Raw genomic sequence first — 20,513 nt, 5'->3', positions numbered from 1 at the left:
TAGCCCCAGGAGTCCTGCTCCCCAACCACCTCCTCTTCCTGGGAATCAGGATGTCAGGATCCTCAGCCCGTTTCTGTTTCAGACTCCGGAGTCACAGACTTAAGCGTCTTCAGTCCCGGACCTGGCGTTCAAAATTCCAACCCCTCCTCCCTCAAGAGTCCTCACTAAGCCCCTCAGCACCTCCTCACTCAGGGTTGCAGTTCCCTGCTGTTCCGTCGGCTCCGGAGTGGGAGGAGGCGGAGCGGAGGCGGGCATCCCCACTTAAAAGGCTCCAGGATCTTGTACCAGGCAGGCAGAGCCGAAGTCCTGGGGCCTCTTCCTCTGGGTCCCACTCAGTAGGTGACCCCGCCCCCTGGATTCTTTAAGGTGACGGGCCAAGGTTCTCAGACACAGGCATCAGGCTTCCGGGGGCCCCTCCTTCAGGGCCGGGGACCTCAGATTCCTTGCTCCTTGGAGACCAGGAATCCTGCTCTCCAAGCCTCAGGCATCCCGATCCATCCCAGGTCCCTCTTCCTTCAGACCCAGGAGACCCCGACCCTACCTCCCTCCTTCCAAGGAAGGCAGGAATCGAGCTCCGCCCCCTCCTTGGCTTTCTTCCTGAAAGCCAAGGGTCTGGGTCCCCAGCCCCTTCCTCTTGCAGGACCCAGAAGAACAGCTCCGGACTTTCTGCTTCCTCTGCAATCCCAAGATCTCGAGGTCACTAGGATTTTGGTCTTCTCCCCTCCCTCTCTCAGCCCTGCCCCTCTTCCTCTCCCAGACCCCACCATGGGATGCCCCCCGCCTGCTGCCGTCTGGATCTGGACGTTCCTGCTCTTGCTATTGGAAGCCTCAGCAGGTGAGGGGGCTGGAAGGCATCGGCGGCGCCGCCGAGAGAGCCTGTGGGTGGGGAGATGTGAAGCACGCGTGTGGGAGCCTCCATGGGCTCTCCTGGGGGTGGGTGGAGGCGGACCCACGTGGCAGGTTCTGCTGCATGTTGCGTGAAAACACCAAGCCCGAATCGGCTTGCTGAGGGGCGCAGATACCCACGGGAGTATATAGAGACCTGTGGACGCCCGCTCTGGAGGGTGACTTTGCCTGTGATGACTCACGGGCATCTCCGAGAATACGTGTGTATTTGTGTAGCAGCGGGTGCAAGCCGGGAGGCAAACAGCTGAGGGCGTGTGTGTGTTTTGTGTGTGTGCGTGTGTGTCCCTGTGTGTGTGTGTGTGTGTGTATCCGTTTGACCCTGCCGTGGTTTTTCCTGGCCCCTGCACTGCCCCAGAGGGTGATGATACAACCCTCTTCCTCCTGCTGCAGGACATTTGAGGGCACAGGAGCCCAAGGTGCTGGAGGGGCAGGAGTGCCAGGCCCATTCGCAGCCTTGGCAGACGGCCTTGTTCCAGGGCGTCCGGCTGCTCTGCGGGGGTGTTCTCATAGATGACCACTGGGTCCTCACAGCGGCCCACTGTAAAAAAGAGTGAGTGGATGCCTGGGACAGAGGCGGGCTGGAGCCTGGGGAAAGAAGTGGCTGGGGCTTTGCCCAGAAAGGAGAGAGCTGGGGAGTTCCCACTGTGGTGCAAGGGGATTGGTGGTATCTTGGGCACACTGGGACACAGGTTCGATCCTCAGCCGCCCTGGCACAGTTGGTTAAGGATCTGGCATGGCTGCCGCTGCAGCTTAGGTCGAGACTGAGGCTCGGATCTGACCCCTGGCCCGGGAACTCCATATGCCTCGGGGTGGCCAAAAAAGAGAAAATTAACAACTTCTGTTCATCAAAGGATACCGTTAAGAGGATGAAAAGATTAACCACAGTATAAGATATCTGCAGTGCATGTAACAGGACATCTATTTGTATCCAAATTATGAAATACATGACAGCAAATCAGTGAATCAGCAAATCAGTGAGAAGAAACAACCCAGGGAGTTCCCGTCGTGGCGCAGAGGAAAGGAATACGACGGGGAACCATGAGGTTTCGGGTTCAATCCCTATCCCCACTCAGCGGGTTAAGGATCCGGCGTTGCCGTGAGCTGTGGTGTAGGTCACAGACACTGCTCGCATCTGGCATTGCTGTGCCTGTGGTGTAGGCTGGCGGCTGCAGCTCTGATTAGACCCCTGGCCTGGGAACCTCCATATGCCGCAAGTGTGGCCCTAAAAAGACAAAAAAAGAAAAAAAGAAACAACCCAAACTACCCCACCTCTTCCCTCAGACCTTGCTCAGAGACCCAGTCCCCAGCTCTTTCCTTCCTTCCTTCCTTTCTTTTTTCTTTTTCTCTCTTTCTTTCTTTCCTTTTTTTTTTTTTTTTTTTTTTGATTCCTGGGTCTGAGGGAGGAGGAGGGCTGGGGGCCCGGGTCTCTGCCTGGGTCCCAAACTACCCCCATCATTACAGGAAATACACTGTACACCTGGGAGAGCACAGCCTGCAGAATAAGGATGGGCCAGAACAAAAAATGTCTGTAGCGCAGTCCATCCCACACCCCTGCTACAACAGCAGCAGTGAAGACCGCAGCCATGACCTGATGCTCGTTCGACTACGTGGCCGGGCCTCCCTGGGGCCCAAAGTGAAGCCCATCAAACTGGCGGATCACTGCCCTCAAGCTGGCCAGAAGTGCACCATCTCAGGCTGGGGCACTATCACCAGCCCCCAAGGTAGTGGGAGGGAGAAGAGGAGCTTGTGGCCTCAGTGGACCCCAAGCCATTGGCAAAGTTTTGCCTCTAGAAGTAGATAAAAGGAGGGAATGTGACTGCGATGTTAAGACTCACAGCAGGTCCATGATGGAAACCTTAAGGGCTAGACTAGGAATAGAAGTACTGGGAGAAAGGAAGCAAACGAACAGATCGTTAAACAGGGCTCAAAAAAATGGGCGAGTGAATGAATGGATGAACGAATGCGTCCCTCATTTAAAATGGAGAGTTTGAGCTTTTTTTTTTTTTTTTTTTTTTTTTTTTTGCTTTTTAGGGCCACACCCGCGGCATATGGAGATTCCCAGGCTAGAGGTCCAGTTGGAGCAGTAGGCACCGGCCTACGCCAGAGCCACAGCAATGTGGGATCCAAGCCACATCTGCGACCCACACCACAGCTCATGGCAACGTGGGATCCTTAACCCACTGAGCGACGCCAGGGATTGAACCTGTATCCTCATGGATGCTAGTCAGATTCATTTCTGCTGAGCCGCAATGGGAACTCCAAGACATTTTTTTAACATAATCTTTGAAACAGACTTGTGGGACATGGGCTCTTCCGTGGCCCAGAAAAACAGGCTCCCTTTTTTTCTTGAGCCCAAGATTTCTGGCCCCAGATGCCCTCACACAGAGGAATCCAGGCTTTTCTTCTGCCAGGATACATGGTCCTGGTCCCTCCTCTCTCTGGACCCAAAAGCCTGTAGCGCCATTGAGGTCTTCCCTTTGGGACTTCAGAATTCAGGTTTGCGCTGCTTCCGAATGAAAAACATTGCACCTCAGCTCGAAGAGGCGACGTGATTTGCCAGGAAAGCAAAAGCAGCACTCAGGTCACTGCTTGTCAGACTTAAGACAATGGGAGGCTGTGGAAACCTACCTGCCCATGAATCAGGCAGGTCAGTTCAAACCATGGCTCTGCCCCTTTTTTCGGGGGCACGTCCCTTCCCGTCACTTAGCCTCTCGTCTACAAGACGGGGATAATTCAGCAATAGATTTTCAAGCTCCACAAGGGCTCAGGTTACATCTCTTTTCTTCCTTGCGTGTTCTTAATGCTTGGGATGGGGGCTGGTACGTGGTAGGTGTTCAACAAATATTTGCTGAAGGCACGTGGATGCACGAGTGCTTGGGTAAAGAGCCGTTGTGAGAATTAAATGAGATTGCGAGCACCTAGCTTCTGGCCCCTCGAGGTACCACGTAGAAGTTTTTCTTCTCTCAAGGCTACTCTTCAGAGGTTCCTCAGAAAGATTTATTCCTTTAATCCTCTGTCAATCATCACTTCAATGCTTATCTGAGAACAATCTGCTATGACTCAGCTGCTAGGGAGTGGATAGATGATAAATAAATACATATCAAATGAAGTATTAGGTAGAGTCAAGTGCTATTATGAAATATCACGGAGGGTAAGAGGATAGGAGAGGGGGTGGTTTTGGTTTTGGTTTTTTTACTCAAAGTATAGTTGATGATGGAGTTCCCGTCATGGCGCAGCGGTTAACGAATCCCACTAGGAACCGTGAGGTTGCGGGTTCGATCCCTGGCCTTGCTCCGTGGGTTAAGGATCCGGCATTGCCGTGAGCTGTGATGTAGGTCACAGACACGGCTCAAATCTGGCGTTGCTGTGGCTCTGGTGTAGGCTGTGGGCTACAGCTCCGATTAGACCTCCAGCCTGGGAATCTCCATATGCCGTGGGAAATGGTCCTAGAAAAAGGCAAAAAGACAAAAAAAAAAAAAAAAAAAAAAAAAAAAAAAAGAACAGTCAATGAGGTCATGTTTTAATTAGAATGGTCTAGGAAGGCTTCCAGGAAGAGTTGGTATTTGGAAGAAGTAGGATTTAGCTAAGATTGAGGACATGGCAGTCTGGGGAGGCGAAGACTGGAAAGGGTCCGAGGTGTCACAAGGGGGGCATATTCAAGTGCCCCAGTCACCTGAGCCTTAATTTGAAAATGACTCCAGGAGAGAAACAAAAGAGAGGGTCCGACCGTTCTTCTCAAAATGAAGAAACAGAAAAGAGCAGGGGCCACAGCTTTGCTTGATGTGATGCCGAAGTGAGGTGTCCTGTGAAATGTGTCAGAAAGCACCCCCCACCCCCCTGCCCCGAGCCACTGTGGACACACAGAAGGGAGGTTGCATCCAGACAGGGATGGAGGGGGAACTGTGTGTGTCTCTCTCTGGGAACTTACGACCTCTGCCCCCTCAGAGAATTTTCCGGACGCCCTCAACTGCGCCCAAGTAAAAATCGTTTCTCAGAAGCTGTGTGAGGATGCCTACCCTGGGCGAGTCACAGATAGCATGGTCTGTGCAGGCGACATTAGTGGGGCTGACACGTGCCAGGTGAGTGACTTCTGAAACTCCCTCTTCCGTCATGCACACTGGAGGATCTTGAGGTTTGGCGGCAGGGCAAGCCCTAAGGCTCATGCCCCCCCTGCGCCATCTCAACAGAGTGGGAAACAGGTTCAGAGAAGGCATTCTCTCCCTGCAGGTCACACAGCACGGGTCTGTTCCTCTGTTCCTGTTCCTGTTGTTCCTGTTTTCTTGGGGATACTTGCCTGCAGGATAGGGTGCGGGGAGGGGGCATGGAATGTGAGGGGGGTTGAAAGGGTTAGTCTGAGGCTAGAGAGTATGCCAGCTCCCCGCCCTCTTGCTCAGTGTCAGTGCCTGGAATTCGTGCTGACTTTTCTTAGGGTCCCGACTGGGTTCCCTGGCATGGCTGCCTTCCCCTCTGATGGGTTCCTTGAGGAAATATCTGTCTTCCCAGCTGGCCAGGGAGTGGCACCATGACCTTAATCCTCTCTCGATGAGCTTCCCATCCCCAAGATGACACATCTTCGGATATATCGTAGATATAACTCTCTCTTTCCCATTGGCTGCTACCTACCGTCAGTCCTCATGGTTCCCCTTGGCTTTGTCCCCTTCATGGAAGCCAACGATACCAGATCCGTAACTCACTGAGCAAGGCCAGGGATCAAACCCACGTCCTCACAGTTACTAGTTGGGTTCATTACCACTGAGCCACAACAGGAACTCCCAGGTGAACGTCTTCTATTCTCTCCTTCTAGGGAGATTCTGGGGGCCCGCTGGTATGTGATGGTGTTCTCCAGGGCATCACATCCTGGGGATCAGACCCCTGCGGACGGCCTGAGAAACCTGGTGTCTACACCAAAATCTGCCGCTACCTAGACTGGATTAAGAAGACCATGAGCAGAAGAGCCTGATCCAAAGATGAGCTCTGGATCCTCCTCAATAAACTTGCAACCTCGGCCTGGCTTTCTACCTGTCTTTGCTTTAGCCCTCCTGGGAGGGGTGGAGGGGCAGAAGAACTGCACCTTGCTGGGGACCACGATGGGATAACTAGAGAGATCAGGACCCCCCATGCCCCTTGGGCCATGACCACTGGCCAAAACGACTCCCCTTCTGTTTTGGAAGGACTTGGAGGAATGGGAGGTTAATTTCAGGGTAGAGACAACATGTAAGCATTTCCAGGAGTTCCCGTTGTGGTTCAGCAGAAACAAATCTGACTAGCATCCGTAAGGATGCAGGGTCAACCCCTGGCCTTGCTCTGTGGGCTAAGGATCCGGCATTACAGTGAGCTGTGGTGTGGGTTGAAGATGTGGCTTGGATCTGGCATTGCTGTGGCTGTCGTGGAGGCCAGCAGCTGTAGCTCTGATTCAAACCCTAGCCTGGGAACCTCCATATGCCACGGGTGCAGCCCTAAAGAAGACAAAAAAAAAAAAAAAAAGGATTTCCAAACAGCCAATTGGCTGGCCTGTAAAAGGCATCATTGAAGGGGTTTCTGTTTATTTATTTATTTATTTATTTATTTATTTATTTATTTATCGTTTTTTGCTATTTCTTGGGCTGCTCCCACGGCATATGGAGGTTTCCAGGCTAGGGGTCGAATCGGAGCTGTAGCCACCGGCCTACGCCAGAGCCACAGCAACGCGGGATCCGAGCCACGTCTGCAACCTACACCACAGCTCACGGCAACGCCGGATCGTTAACCCACTGAGCAAGGGCAGGGACCGAACCCGCAACCTCATGTTTCCTAGTCGGATTCGTTAACCACTGCGCCATGACGGGAACTCCGGGTTTCTGTTTAGATTTTCCAAGCAGCTAAAGTCTTTCTAAGCTTTTGCGGGGAGAGGATTGCTCCTCCCTGATTTAAAAAATTGCCAGAGTATGATGAGTATCATGCAGGAGAACATCCATAAAAGCACTACCAAGGTGAAGAAATAGAACACTGACAGCCCCCACAATCCGAAAGACAGATTTTTGTTTTTCTCTCAAGAAAAATATAAATCTTCTTCACAGCTTAGACTCTCTGGAGGTTAAACTGCTGAGGTAGAAGGAAATGAGTCATGTGACTGGTGATGTCTAAAGTGAATTGTGGAGAAAACATTTTGGGGTGTTTTCATTAGAGCAAAGGCTTAATGTAAGTTGTCTTAGGAAAGACATGGATAGAGGGGGGAGTTATTGTAAGGCTGTCAGTAAATTGCAATAGGATAGAGACTGGCTCCCCTCCATGTCATCTCATCTCTCTTCACATGTGCTCCTTTCTTTTCTTGCTAGCCAACCATTTAATTCTCTTATTTGACTCTCTCTTTTCTCTACCTCACATTCCTGAATTTTCATGGTGTCTGCTCCCTCATGTCCTGCTCCAGTCTAACTCCTTACTTCACAACCTTTGAACTTCACCTTCGACTACGTCAATTGCTTCCCTTAGGATGTCTGAGACTGTTTTCTTATGAAAGATAATCCAAGTGGTCCAGTTCCACTTTCTCCTCCAGTCACATCATAGGTCACTGAATGGCCAATGGTTTGACTGCATTTGGGTCAGGTGACTAATCCTCTCCAATCACTGAATATTTGGAGTCATGTGATATGCAACATGGTCACCCAGGGCTGTGGGCGGGGCAGTTCTCCACAAGGGGTGTGGATGTACCAGATGCCTCACGTATATATTGGCCTCCATAATCCTCTGTGAAAGCCTGTGATACCAGAAATCTTAAGGAAGTCTTTCATGCCTGGTTCTAAACCCCTCGTGCCAAGGATGGATTTCTGGAGAGTTATTCAGAGGTGGTCTCAACCTAAAGAATTGTTTTATGTTTATTAAGGAAAATTTCAAACATACAAAATAGAAAAAAATAATGAATCCTCAGGACCACCATTCAGCTTAACAATTAGCAGTGTAAAACCAACTCTCTTTCACCTACCCCTCCTCACACTTCCTGAACACTGAAATATTTTGAAGGAAATCTTGGCTCATTTCATTCTCAAATTTTTCATTATGTGATTTGAAAGTAGAGGAATGGAAAACTACAGCAGATGCGCCAAATCTCAAAGCTAAAAGTAGCTTTTACTATTAGATTTGATGATAGGGAACACTAACTTTGAACCCTAATCAAGCAAGACACTATCCCCCCAAGAATTCTATTCTTCTCATTAATAGACCTGTATGACAAAAATTTTTATTCAATGATTATTTAATTTAATGTCATTATTTAATTGCATTAATTTTGTATAATTTCATTTTATTTAATTTCGTTATTTAATTTCATTAATTAACACTATGTAGAACTTTATTTTCTCTCTTGTTATGAAATATCCTTGATTTTGTCTCTTGATCCCTAAACCCTAAAATATTTACTATCTGGCCTCTAATGAAAAAGTATGCCAACCTCTGCTCTAAAAGATAGATTCTTTTTCAATATTACTATTCTTACAGTGTTAATAATAATAGCTTAATATCTCAACACTCAGGTGATATTTAAATGGCCCCAGTGGAATGTCAACCAGAAAGGACTTGAAGATTAATTGAGGGTATGAAGGAGGCGGGATGGCTGAGGTCAAGGAAGGGAAAGGGCTTGTAAATGGTTGACCAGGAATTTAGGAATAGAATTCTGGATTGTGGGGTCTGGTAGGAGATCAGAGCACCCGGCATGGACAAAAGCTGGAAGAACCCACTTAGGTCAGGAATACAAGGCGCAGAGCCCCAAGTTCAAACTGGCTTATATGTAAGAGGGGATTGGTTAGAGTGGGTGCCTAGGAAGGCTTTGGTGATTATTCATAATGTCAGAAGGAGTGATGTGGGTATCAGAGTCCCAAATGCCCGGCTTGATGACTTAAGCCAGTCATCTCTCTCCGTCTCTCCGTGACAATTTCTCTCTTGGTCACTCTGCCTGGTTCTCTCCCTCTCTGTTTCTCCTCATGTGTATGAACTGTCTCATCTCTGCTTGTCTCTTTCCTTCTCCTGTGGATCTCACTCCACCCTCTGTAGACGGACTTCTTCACAGGAAGGGAATAAAGCATCTACTGACAGTTCCAAATAAGCAAACGCAGTAGTAATAAGATTTCTTTTTCTTTTCTCCTGGCATCCTGCTATGAATCCCAGGGAAGAACTCTGATTTGTCTGGCTTGAACTGAGCCCACCCATTGGATCAGTCATTATTTCAAGGGATGAACCAGTGCTCCTGTTGGCTTGACTGGGTTGTGTGTCCATCCCAGGGAGGAGGAGAGTTTGAAAAATCATGACGGACAGTTTCATCGGAATTATATGAGGAGTTTCCTTCATGGCTCAGAGGTTAATGATCCCGACTAGGATCCATGAGGATGCGGGTTCCATCCCTGGCCTCGCTCAGTGGGTTAAGGATCTGGCATTGCCATGAGCTGTGGTGTAGGTCACAGACACAGCTCGGATCCTGAGTTTCTGTAGCTGTGTTGTAGGCTGGCAGCTGTAGCTCCGATTCGAGCCCTAGCCTGGGAACCTCCATATGCTGCGGGTGAGGCCCTAAAAAAAAAGAACTATATGAAACAGGGGGTGGGCAGCTTCCCCCAAGAAGCCAGGAGCCATTCTTGAACGAAGGGGAAAGGAATCCGGAAGTCAGAAAGGATGGGCCTTTGGAACCCAAGGGGCTGAATGAGAAGGTTCCAGGATCACAGTGTCCAGGATCCCTCAGGGCAAGGCGCAGGTGCAGGACAGCCAGTTACCAGTTCTCAGGTGTGATCATGAGCTGGAAAATGAGTCATCAGGCAAAGGACCAGGACACAGATCTGAGGGCGAAGGAGGTATGACGCTGGGTGTGTGTCTGGGGGGGGGGACTTAGGAGCAGGTGCAAGGACTAAACGCAAAGGTCACGGGGGGATGGGATATAGGCATCTCACCAACATAGGGACACATATCATTATAAGCCCCTGGAGTTCTGAGTTCATTTTGAGCCAAATGAGATTCTGAGCATATGCGACGATGTGCCAGGGAAATTTCCTCCTCAGACTGTGGGTTTGTGCCATGGGGATACCAAAGCCACCCCTCCATATTCAAATTCTGCTCCATCTGATTGTCTGATTCCTTAGCTGTTGATTTATTATTATTATTGCTATTTTGCTTTTTAGGGCCGCACCTGCAGCATATGGAAGTTCCCAGGCTAGGGATCAAATTGGAGCTACAGCTGCCGACCTACACCACAGCTCACGGCAACGCCAGATCCTTAACCCACTGAGTGAGACCAGGGATCGAACCTGCGTCCTCATGGATACTAGTCAGATTCATTTCTGCTGAGCCACAATGGGAATTCTCCTATATACCGTTTTCATAGTCACAGTCTCCATCCATGAGGACAAGAGCCTGTACGAGGATTTTTTTGTGCCCATTGTTGACTGCTGTGTCCCCAGGAGCCAGAATAACTTCTGGCTCAGAGTAAGTGCTCAACAGATACTTCTGGAATGAATACAACCAGTAAAGATGAATGTACAAGGAAGTTTATCCCAGCAGTCTTATAACTAGAACTCTCCAAATGGCCTCCAATTTGAAAGAGTTTGCATAAATCAAGGTACCACCATTATGTGGAATATTACACAACCCTTAAGAAGGAAAGAGAAATGATCTACATATACTAAGAGGGAAAATTGTGTTCAAGATTTTAAAAAAGATCGTTTATAGAGGATGTGTATACATATGCCTGGGTCTTTGCTGTACAGCAGAAATTGACACAACATTGTGAATCAACTATACTTGAATAAAAAATACATTAAAAGAGATAACTAAAGAGTAAAGAAAAAGATTATGTTTGATAATGTTTAATACAGAGGTTTTTGTTATACATCCATAATGTATAGAAATCTATGTACAGGAGTTCCTGTAGTGGCTCAGTGGTTAACGAATCCGACTAGGAACCACAAGGTTCCGGGTTCGATCCCTGGCCCTTCTCAGTGGGTTAAGGATCCGGTGTTGCCATGAGCTGTGGTGTAGGTTGCAGATGGGGCTCGGATCCCACATTACTGTGGCTGTGGGTGTGGCGTAGGCCAGTGGCTATAGCTCCAATTTGACCCCTAGCTTGGGAACCTCCATATACCGCGGGAGCAGCCCAAGAAATGGCAAAAAGACAAAAAACAAAAACCTATGTACAATATGAGAACACAGACTATATTAATAACAGTAAGCATTTATCCTGGGGGAGTTAGGGAACGTATTTTCTTTCTTTTTAAAAATATTTTATTAGGGGAGAGTTCCCATCGTGGCTCAGTGGTTAACGAATCTGACTAGGAACCATGAGGTTGCAGGTTCGCTCCCTGGCCTTGCTCAATGGGTTAAGGATCCGCTGTTGCCGTGAGCTGTGGTGTAGGTTGCGGACGCGGATCGGATCCCAAGTTGCTGTGGCTCTGGCGTAGGTCGGTGGCTACAGCTCTGATTAGACCCCTAGTCTGGGAACCTCCATACGCCACGGGTGTGGCCCTAGAAAAAAAAAAGAAAGAAAGAAAAAAAAAAGAAAAAAATTTTATTAGGGAATAGTTGGTTTACAATGTTGTGCCCATTTCTGCTGTAGTGCAAAGTGACCCAGTCATACATCTATATGTATGTTCCCTTTCTTATATTATCTTCCATCACAGTCTATCCTGAGAGACTGGATACAGGTCCCTATGCTATACAGCAGGACCTCATTGCTTATCCATCTAAAGGCCATAGTTTGCATCTACTAGCTCTTAATTCCCTGTCCATCTCACTTCCTTCCCTCTGAAAGCATTTTCTCTCTCTCTCTCTCTTTTTTTTTTTTTTTTTTTTTTTTTTTTGGTTTTTCGGGCAGCACCTGCAGCATATGGACGTTCCCAGGTGGAATCAGGGCTACAGCTGCCAGCCACAGCCACCGCCACTGCCACAGCCATAGCAATGCTGGAACCTTAACCGACTGAGCAAGGCCAGGGATCGAACCTGCATCCTCATGGATACTAGTGGGATTCCTTTCTGTTGAGCCACAGCCGGAGCTCCGCGTTTTCTTTTTAAACCAAACCTGTAATAGGGTTGGGGATGGGCTCAGGTTCAAAAATGTGACTGGCTTCCGGCCTGAACCAGTTCTCACAAGCTGGTCAGAATTAGGGTATAGGGTCTAGCTCCTCCCTGAAAGGGGTCGAGGGCAATTAAATGGTCCCAGCGGAGGAGGACATGAGCCAAAGCCCATTTCCTTGAGCTCTGCAGCTCCTCGAATCCAGCTCCTGCCCTTTCGAGCCGGAGCACCCGGCCCCTCCCTCGACAGCAGCCACCGAGGGATGCTGGTGCCAGAATCTACGGGGGCGGGAGGAGGGTGGAGAAGAGCAGAATGCCGCCGAGGGCTTTAGCTGCCTCAGGGGTTCGAGATAACCACAGAGGCAGGAAGGAGGCGTCCCGGAGCCGTCTCCGCCTGCACCTCGGGGCGCTGGGGGCGGGCACGGGGCGGACGTGGTATAAGACGGCCGCCCGGCTCACGTCTGCAGACGCTTGGCTCCCAACCGAGTCTGGCGTCCAGGTCAGATCGGACCCTCCGGAGGTGAGAAGGGGCCTCACTTAGGCTGACTGGCGGGACAGCCGACTCCCGGTCCCGGGTGCCTGCTTCTGACCGAGGAGGGGCTGGAGGTGTGGAATTTCTGGCCTCTTGGGGGAAAAGGAACTGGGGATAGAGACTTAGGGACAGAGAGGGGTGGGAGCCCAGATTCCAGGCTCCCAAGGGGAGGAGCGTCTGGGGGCCTGGGCTATGGATTCTCAGGGAGGAGGGGGTTGGGGAGTCACAACTCTGCTTCCTCATCTCTTTGTCCTTCTCAGCTCCAGCAGAAAAGACCCCTCGTCTTCCTGGCAGCCCCTGAGAAACAGAGAGGCCACCATGGCAAGACCCCTTCTTCCACCCCGGCTGATCCTACTGCTGTCCTTAGCCCTGGGTTCCGCTGCACAGGAAGGTGAGGGCCAGTCTGGGAGCCCGCTGTCACCCCTGGACCTCCCATCGTCCCCCGGGGCGCCTCGCTCCAAGGGGGGACCCCACATCAGCCCCACCCAGCAGCTTCCTCCCCCCTCCCAGCAGCTTCCTCCCCCAGCAGACAAGACTCTTCTGCCTCTTCCTGCTTCCTTCTGACACCTGGGGGGGTCTCTGTGTCCCCCACCGCCCCAGATCTTGTCTCCTGCACTCAGGGTCTCTCCCATCAGCTTCTGTGGTTGTCCCCCGGAGATGATATGCTCCTCCTGGGTTTTTCGAACCTGCCGCGTCTGTCTCTCTCTCTCTCTCCATCACCACCTCCTGCTCTCTCGGAATGCTTGTCCACTCCTGCCTCTGCATTTCTCCGCATCTCTCTGCCTCCCCAGTTTCTCTCCATCTCTGTCTCCATGTCCCTGTGCTGCAAACTCAGCCCTCCTCTGAGACTCACTCCCCATACTTTTCTCCATGTCTCTCTGCAGGCCAGGGGGACAAGAGTGGGGAGAAGATTATTGATGGAGTCCCATGTCCCGGAGGCTCCCGCCCTTGGCAGGTGGCTCTGCTCAAGGGCAATCAGCTGCACTGTGGAGGTGTGCTGGTCAACCAGCAGTGGGTGCTCACCGCCGCCCACTGCATGATGAAGTACGTAGCCAGGGGGCGCTGTGAGCACTTCTAAGTCTCCTGGGGCTCTATCCTCTCTCTGGGTCTCCCTCTCCCTGGGTCTCTGTCCCCCTCTCTTACTCACAGTGTCTCTCTCGGAATGTCACTCCCTTCCCCCAGTGATTACAACGTCCACCTGGGCAGTGACCGCCTGGATGACAGGAAAGGCCAGAAGATCAGGGCCATGAGGTCATTCCGCCACCCTGGCTACTCCACACAGACCCATGTTAATGACCTCATGCTGGTGAAGCTCAGTCGCCCGGCCAGGCTATCAGCTAGTGTGAAGAAAGTCAACCTGCCTTCCCGCTGTGAACCCCCTGGGACCACATGTACCGTTTCTGGCTGGGGCACCACCACCAGCCCTGACGGTGAGGCTGCCTCAGTGACCAAGGAGCTCCGGATCCTGACCCTCCTGCCTCAGACCAAAAGCCCAAGACCCTAGCCTACCTCCTTCAGACCAGGATCCAGACTCCCAGCCCCTCCTCCCTCAGACCCAGGATCCAGCCCCCAGCCCCTCCTCCCTCAGACCCAAGAGACAGGGAGTCAAACCCCTTTTCATGACCCTAATGTTAAGCCCCCCACCCCCCTCCTCTTTCAGGGTCCAAAATTCTGGACCCACATCCTTTCCCCATCAGCACCCACAGGTCCACTGTCCCAGGCCTCTGACTGACCAGCTCCTCCCATCCCCACCCCACAGTGACCTTCCCAGCAGACCTCATGTGCACAGACGTCAAGCTCATCTCCTCCCAGGACTGCAAGAAGGTTTACAAGGACCTTCTGGGAAGTTCCATGCTCTGTGCCGGCATCCCCAACTCCAAGACCAACGCCTGCAACGTGAGAGCCCCTTTTCTTCCAGGCCCGGGACTCAGCACAGAGCCCCATCCAGCATCTTCCCCCTCCTTCCAGCATCTGGGGACCTGACCTTGGTGCTGAACTTTCCTTTGCCAACCCCCCACCCCAGGCCCGGCTTTTCTAGCTCTTTCTACTCTATTTTCTCCCCACACCAATAGTGGGCACCCAGTAGGGTGCTGGTACAACCTTGAGGATGAGGCAGAAAGATGAATGGGAGGGACCGGGACCGGGGCTGGGGAATGTGGGGCCAGGACTCCGGGGAGGCACATGAGGCACTGACTTCAAACCCACCAAATTTTAAAGGGGAGGAAGTGTCAAAACAATTCAGTAATGCAGCTAAATCACCTTCTAATGAAATACTGTTAAGAAGATCCATGTTGAAAGTGTACGATGAACAGAACAGCAGAATTGTCAATAAAAAGCCATCAGACTTACTGAATTCCCCATCGACCTCAGGCTTCAGTAAGTCTCAGCACAGCCATGGACTGATCCCTGTCTTTATCTAAAACTGCAATACGGTGTTTATCGTGGGAATGTCCAGGTTACATTCAGTTTTTAAAATATTGCATTAAAATATTATTTATTGCTTTTACCGAGGTTTTTTGTGCCCAAAGCTCAGGTCTCCCTCCTGCCTCTCGCTCTTAACTTGCCTCCATCTCTGCCCCTACTTTCTGCTTCTCTGTCCTTCTCCTCCTTCCCCTCTCTTCTGTCCATATTTTGTTCTACCTCTCTTCCTCTTTGATCCCCCCCTTTTCTTTTCCTGGCCACTCTTGTGGCATGTGGAAGTTCCTGGGTCAAGGATCAAACCTGAGCCACAGCAGTGCAAATGCCTGATCCTTAACCGACTGAGCCACCAGGGAGCTGCTGTTTTTTTCCCTTTGAGATCCTCTCTTCCCGTAACCCCACTTTGCTCACACCTGCCACCCTCAGTTTTACAGGAGTGGTGGGACGTATATGTTAGGGACAGGGGTGATGGGACAGGGATGTGTGTCCTAGAGAATAGGGCATCCTTCTTTTCCCTTTGTGAGGGTCCTAGTGAGGAATATGCAAGTTGTACAGTGAGTGACACAGGGTCCCACATTCAGGAGAGTCCCACGTTTGGTTTAATGTGCTCCTCTTGCTGTCTTGAAATTCTTAACACTTTCTGACCAGGAGGACGGGCATTTTCTTTTTGCACCGGGCCTTGTGAATTATGTCACTGGTTCCACCCCTGGTTTCGAGAACCACTCTATCCCGCTTCCACGCTGCGTGTATTCATTCTCTGGAGAAAATTCCCTCCTTGCATGGACTCGGTGCAGCTTCCTAAAAGATGGGAAGGAAATGGGGCTCCGATCCTGGGAAGCCCTGCCCCTTTGCTATGATTGGCCCCATTGGCCAAGGCTCAAGCCAATCAGAGAACGTAGTTTGTCTTCCCTAGAATAGCTCTAATTCTTGCTCTCCCATTGGTCCCAGAGACAAAAAGTCTCTCCCCATTGGCCGGGGCGGAAGTCCATGGTCTGGCAAGACCAAGACTGACAACTGTCGGGGCGGGGCTTCATGACGAAGCTAATTGTGCTTTCTCTCCTTCAGGGTGATTCCGGGGGACCACTGGTATGCAAAGGTACCTTACAAGGCCTCGTGTCCTGGGGAACTTTCCCTTGCGGCCAACCCAACGACCCAGGTGTCTATACCCAAGTCTGCAAGTACATCGATTGGATAAACGACACCATGAGAAAGCATCGCTAATCTCTCCATACTCCCCTCTCTGCATCCCTACGCCCTGAACAGGAAATTCACATCGACCTACAGTCATGCTTGACTTTACCTTTCCTCAAAGACATTTCAAAACCTCAGCAATATCCCATGTGTGTAAGTCGATCAAGTCTCAAAGCAAAACAAGAAACACAAAAACCTCGGTGCTGGTAAAGATGCAGTGAGACGGGCACTCTCGGCCTCCTGACCTGTAAATTTATACAATTTTTATGGAAGGTGATTGGGCAATGTGAATCAGAACTCTTATTCACCAGCTTTGTCCCAGTAAGTTTAATCCTGGGATATACTACTAAAAAAAAATCCAAAATGGGGAGCAAGGCTGGAATGTATCACCTTATTTATCAGAGCCAAACAGTGGAAACACTGAATGGCTCCCAAATCCGTGGATCATTGAAGTAAACAATAGGCCAGCTGGGGGCAAGGCTATTATGAAGCTGTTAAGGAAATAATTATGCAGAATTGTCAGAGTTATGCAAGGATGTCTATGCTACGTGATGTTAAATTAAAAAGGAAGGTACAAAAAATATGTATGTATGTGCTCCTGTTTATGTAAAATGAAAATATTCACAGAATAAAATCTAAAAGGACATGTACCAAACTGCATACGTTGGTAGTCATCTACTTTTCTGTGGCTGTGTCCTTTCATAACCCGAACAACAAAGAAGGCATAAGCTCTGAAGATCTAAGGAGGAGAAAAGGAGACCCTTAAGAGAGGGAGACAGGAAGGAAAGATGCATCTGATTTTTTTAAATGACATAATTTATTTTTTCAGCAACGAGCTCTTGAGACAAACAATTCTGAAATAAACAGTGTCAGTCTGTTAGATGTATCAATTTACATTTGACTAATTTACGATGAGTAATTTTTGTAGGTTAGCCTATTGTTACAGCATATATGAGGCTCTAGCTGGAAGAGAACCTTCTTTTTAAAAACATTTGCTGTTCTCCTAAAGAAATGCAAAGTATTTTAATCTAAAATACACCCCTAGCTTGGTTGGTATTGGTCTTCTCAGGGCCAACAGTGAACAGAAAATCCTGCTTTGCTTTGCTGAATTTTCAGCCTAGCTCTTTTGCTGTGCTTTTTTATTTTATTTAATTTTTTAATTAAAAAAATTTTTTTAGGGCCGCTCCTGCCGGCGTATGGAGGTTCCCAGGCTAGGGGTCCTATTAGAGCTACAGCCACCGGCCTACATCACAGCCACAGCAATGAGGCATCCCAGGCGTGTCTGCCACTCACCCCCCAGCTCAGAGCAACACCGGATCCTTGACCCACTGAGTGAGGCCAGGGATCGAGCCCGCAACCTCATGGTTCCTAGTCAGATTCGTTTCTGCTGCGCCACGACGGAAACTCCTGCAGTGCTTATTTAAAAAAAAAAAAAAATTTTTTTTTCCTGAAAGTATAGTTGATTTACAATGCTGCATCCGTTTCTGCTGTACAGCAAGGCGATGTGTCTGAGTCGTGTCTCTTGCCCTGAGTCACTGCTCCGTGGCATATTTTTCTCCATGTTCCGATTCTTGGTTTTCCTCCTCTGTACAAGGGCGGCGAAGAGAGAGAGGGAAGGGAAGGCAGAGAAAGTAAAAGGGAAAGAGGAGTGCCTGGCTTCTCTCTCAGGGTGGAAAGTGTTTCTGGGCATTTCTCAGGTGACAGAGGGAGGGAGAAAGTTGGGGTGAAGTACAGGGCTGGCTGGAAGACACGATACCTGCGTCCCATGAGCACCTGCCAAAAGCAAGCACCCACAGCGTCTTGGGTGCCAAAGGAGATTGGGTGCTGGAAACCCCTGTCGGTGGGCTCCCATCCTCAAGAAGGCAGGGAAGGGGTCTCTGAAAGGGAGGAGTAAGGAACCCCCCCCCTCCGTGACTCAGCCTGACCCCACCCCTGCGGCCGCCTTCCTGCGTCCTCAGAAGCTGCTGACAGAAGGATGCTCTCCCGCCCAGGACTCACCCCTCCTCCTACCTGTCCTTCCAGTTTCTCCCCCAGAACTCCCTCCCAGCCAACATTCTCTCCACCGGCTTCCCCCTTCTCCTGGCCTCCCGCTCTCCCACCCCCCTCTTCTTCGGGTGGCGGGCCTCGCAGCCACTGCAGAATTTCTTAGCTTCCTCTGGCATTCCTGCACACCTGAAGCTTAAGCCCCCCTCCTCCCTCGGACCCAGGAGTCCTGGCCCCTAGCTCCTCCTTCCCCAGGCCAGAGTCCCGACACCCCACCTCCTCCTGCCTCAGCATCAGGTTGAAGGGCCGTCAAGAGTATTTGGTCACCCCCCCTCAATGAAGCTCCATCAACTTCCAGCAACTGACCACACCCCTGTGCCTGCCATCAAGCTCCATCAACTTCCAACTCTGGCCAGCAAGCCACCCCCCAAATCAATATTCATTCTAAAATTTAAATAGTAACACCGCATCACATTTGCACTAGGTCAGCCTAGAGACAGTTGGTTCTGCCTCTGGGCAGCTCCTGTGTGGCAATGGATTGATTTGCAATGACTTGAGAGCATTCTCTTGTTGATTTTTTTTTTTTTTTTTTTGGCCTCCCTGAAGCATATGGAGCTTCCAGGCCAGGGATCAGATCTGAGCCACAGCCGTGAACCAAGACACAGCTGTGGCAACAGTGGGATCCTTAACCCACTGTGCCAAGGCTCCCAAGACGCTGCCGATCCTGTTGCACCACAGTGGGAGCTCCCCTTGTTGAAATTTTTTTTTTTTTTTTTTGTCTTTCTGCCTTTTCTAGGGCCACTCCCGTGGCATATGGAGGTTCCCAGGCTAGGGGTCTAATCGGAGCTGTAGCCACTGGCCTCCGCCAAAGCCATAGCAACGAGGGATCCGAGCCGGATCCTTAACCCACTGAGCAAGGCCAGGGATTGAACCTGCAACCTCATGGTTCCTAGTCGGATTTGTTAACCACTGAGCCACAACGGAAACTCCTGAAAATTTTTTTTTTAACTTCTTTTTTCTTTGGAAAAATTGTAGAGTGTAATAGTCAAAGATGCTGACTCTAGAAACTGGGTTTTTGGAGTTCAAACCCCAGTTCTGCACGCTATCAGCCTTCAAGGTCATTACTTCCCAAAGTGCTAGATGGGAGTTCCCCTTGTGGCTCAGTGGGTTAAGAACCCAACTAGTACCCATGAGGATGTAGGTTCGATCCCTGGCCTCACTCAGTGTGGTAAGGATCTGGCATTGCCATGAGCTGTGGTGTAGGCTGGCAGCTGTAGCTCCAATTTGACCCCTAGCGTGGGAACTTCCATATGCCTCGGGTGCAGCCCTAAAAAGACAAAGAGAAAAGAGAAAGAGAAAGTGTTAAAACATCATCTAACACAGAATAAGCTTGATGAGTGTTGGTTTTTATTCTTTGTGACTTCTGGCTCTTTTCCCTGTTTATACTTCCATAAAGTCTTCTTATAAAACACTTTTGTGGGGAGTTCCCATCATGGCACGGCTGAAGCGAATCCCACTAGGAACCATGATGTCGCAGGTTCGATCCCTGGCCTCCCTCAGTGAGTTAGGGACCCGTGTTGCCGTGAGCTGTGCTGTAGGTCGCAGATGCGGCTTGGATCCTAAGTTGCTGTGGCTGTGGTGTAGGCCAGCGGCTGTAGCTCCAACTGGACCCCTAGCTTGGGAACCTCCATATGCTCCAGGTGTGGTCCTAAAAAAAAGCAAAAAAACAAACAAACAAAAAAACAAAAACAAAAACAAACAAACAAAAAAAACCACTTTCTTTATTGAAGACTTTTATAGAGCATGACACTTTAGAGAAAAATATCCCATAAAAAAGCATGCATGGCTTATTTGGGGGGATGGGAAAATCATGAAGGCCATTGGCAAACACCTAGAGCTGGGAACTTCATTCTCTCTCATAGAGGTTCTTCCACTCCCCACTGCCTACCACCTCCCTCCTTTCCCCCAGGGCTCTCAACATCTCCTCTCCAATCCACTCATCCCCTTTGGTGGTCAGGTGGAGCCAATGGGGGCACCAGGAGATGGGCCATGTCCACTGCCATGTTGGAAGTTGCCTTTCAATTCAAGCTCCACTGTCTCCCAGGATTTCGATGTTGAGCAATTAAATTCCCTTCCCTGAGCCTTGGTTTTCTTTTCTATAAAATAGGAGTGGGCGTAATGGAGTCATTTAGTCATTTGGTCACCATTTCCTAAGGTTTCCTCTGGGCCAAGTCCTGTGCCATTGCTTGGGACAGAGGGGTGAGTCAGACCCAGTGCCTGCCCTCAGGGAGCTCATGGTACAGTGTGGGGGAGACGGACGTGGATCCAGATGGTCACCGTCCAGGGTGACGTGAAGGAGGCACCTGCTGCAGGAAGGTCGATGAGGGTGCCTTACCCAACTGCAGGAGTTTGGAAGTTGGGTGGTGCTGAGGCTTCCTGAATGAGGTAATATTGCAGCAAAGGA

General features: G+C 50.1%; 2 protein-coding genes across 4 annotated transcripts; both read left to right on the top strand.

Annotated features, from left to right (window-relative positions):
* Positions 766–5,905, top strand: KLK8 (kallikrein related peptidase 8). Its single transcript, XM_021094834.1, has 5 exons — positions 766–835; positions 1,297–1,456; positions 2,368–2,627; positions 4,852–4,985; positions 5,711–5,905. The coding sequence occupies exons 1-5, from the start codon at positions 766–768 to the stop codon at positions 5,864–5,866; spliced, it is 780 nt and encodes a 259-aa protein (XP_020950493.1). The 3' UTR covers positions 5,867–5,905.
* KLK7 (kallikrein-related peptidase 7) lies at positions 12,352–16,725 on the top strand. 3 transcript variants are annotated; one of them, XM_021093277.1, is made up of 6 exons: positions 12,352–12,445; positions 12,718–12,848; positions 13,342–13,501; positions 13,640–13,887; positions 14,217–14,353; positions 15,941–16,725. In XM_021093277.1, the coding sequence occupies exons 2-6, from the start codon at positions 12,776–12,778 to the stop codon at positions 16,094–16,096; spliced, it is 774 nt and encodes a 257-aa protein (XP_020948936.1). In that variant the 5' UTR covers positions 12,352–12,445; positions 12,718–12,775; the 3' UTR covers positions 16,097–16,725.

Source organism: Sus scrofa, chromosome 6, assembly GCF_000003025.6.
Source record: "Sus scrofa isolate TJ Tabasco breed Duroc chromosome 6, Sscrofa11.1, whole genome shotgun sequence".
NCBI lineage: Eukaryota > Metazoa > Chordata > Mammalia > Artiodactyla > Suidae > Sus > Sus scrofa.
Note: the sequence above shows the minus strand (reverse complement) of the source record. Positions and strands in the feature narration are given on the sequence as shown.

Excerpts from the sequence above, each read along its gene's own strand:
- KLK7 (XM_021093277.1), top strand. The coding sequence starts at position 12,776 with ATGGCAAGACCCCTTCTTCCACCCCGGCTGATCCTACTGCTGTCCTTA. Across the intron at positions 13,888-14,216 it reads CACCACCACCAGCCCTGACG|TGACCTTCCCAGCAGACCTC; the intron begins GTGAGGCTGCCT and ends CCCACCCCACAG. Across the intron at positions 14,354-15,940 it reads CCAAGACCAACGCCTGCAAC|GGTGATTCCGGGGGACCACT; the intron begins GTGAGAGCCCCT and ends TCTCTCCTTCAG.
- KLK8 (XM_021094834.1), top strand. The coding sequence starts at position 766 with ATGGGATGCCCCCCGCCTGCTGCCGTCTGGATCTGGACGTTCCTGCTC. Across the intron at positions 836-1,296 it reads GCTATTGGAAGCCTCAGCAG|GACATTTGAGGGCACAGGAG; the intron begins GTGAGGGGGCTG and ends CTCCTGCTGCAG. Across the intron at positions 4,986-5,710 it reads GTGGGGCTGACACGTGCCAG|GGAGATTCTGGGGGCCCGCT; the intron begins GTGAGTGACTTC and ends CTCTCCTTCTAG.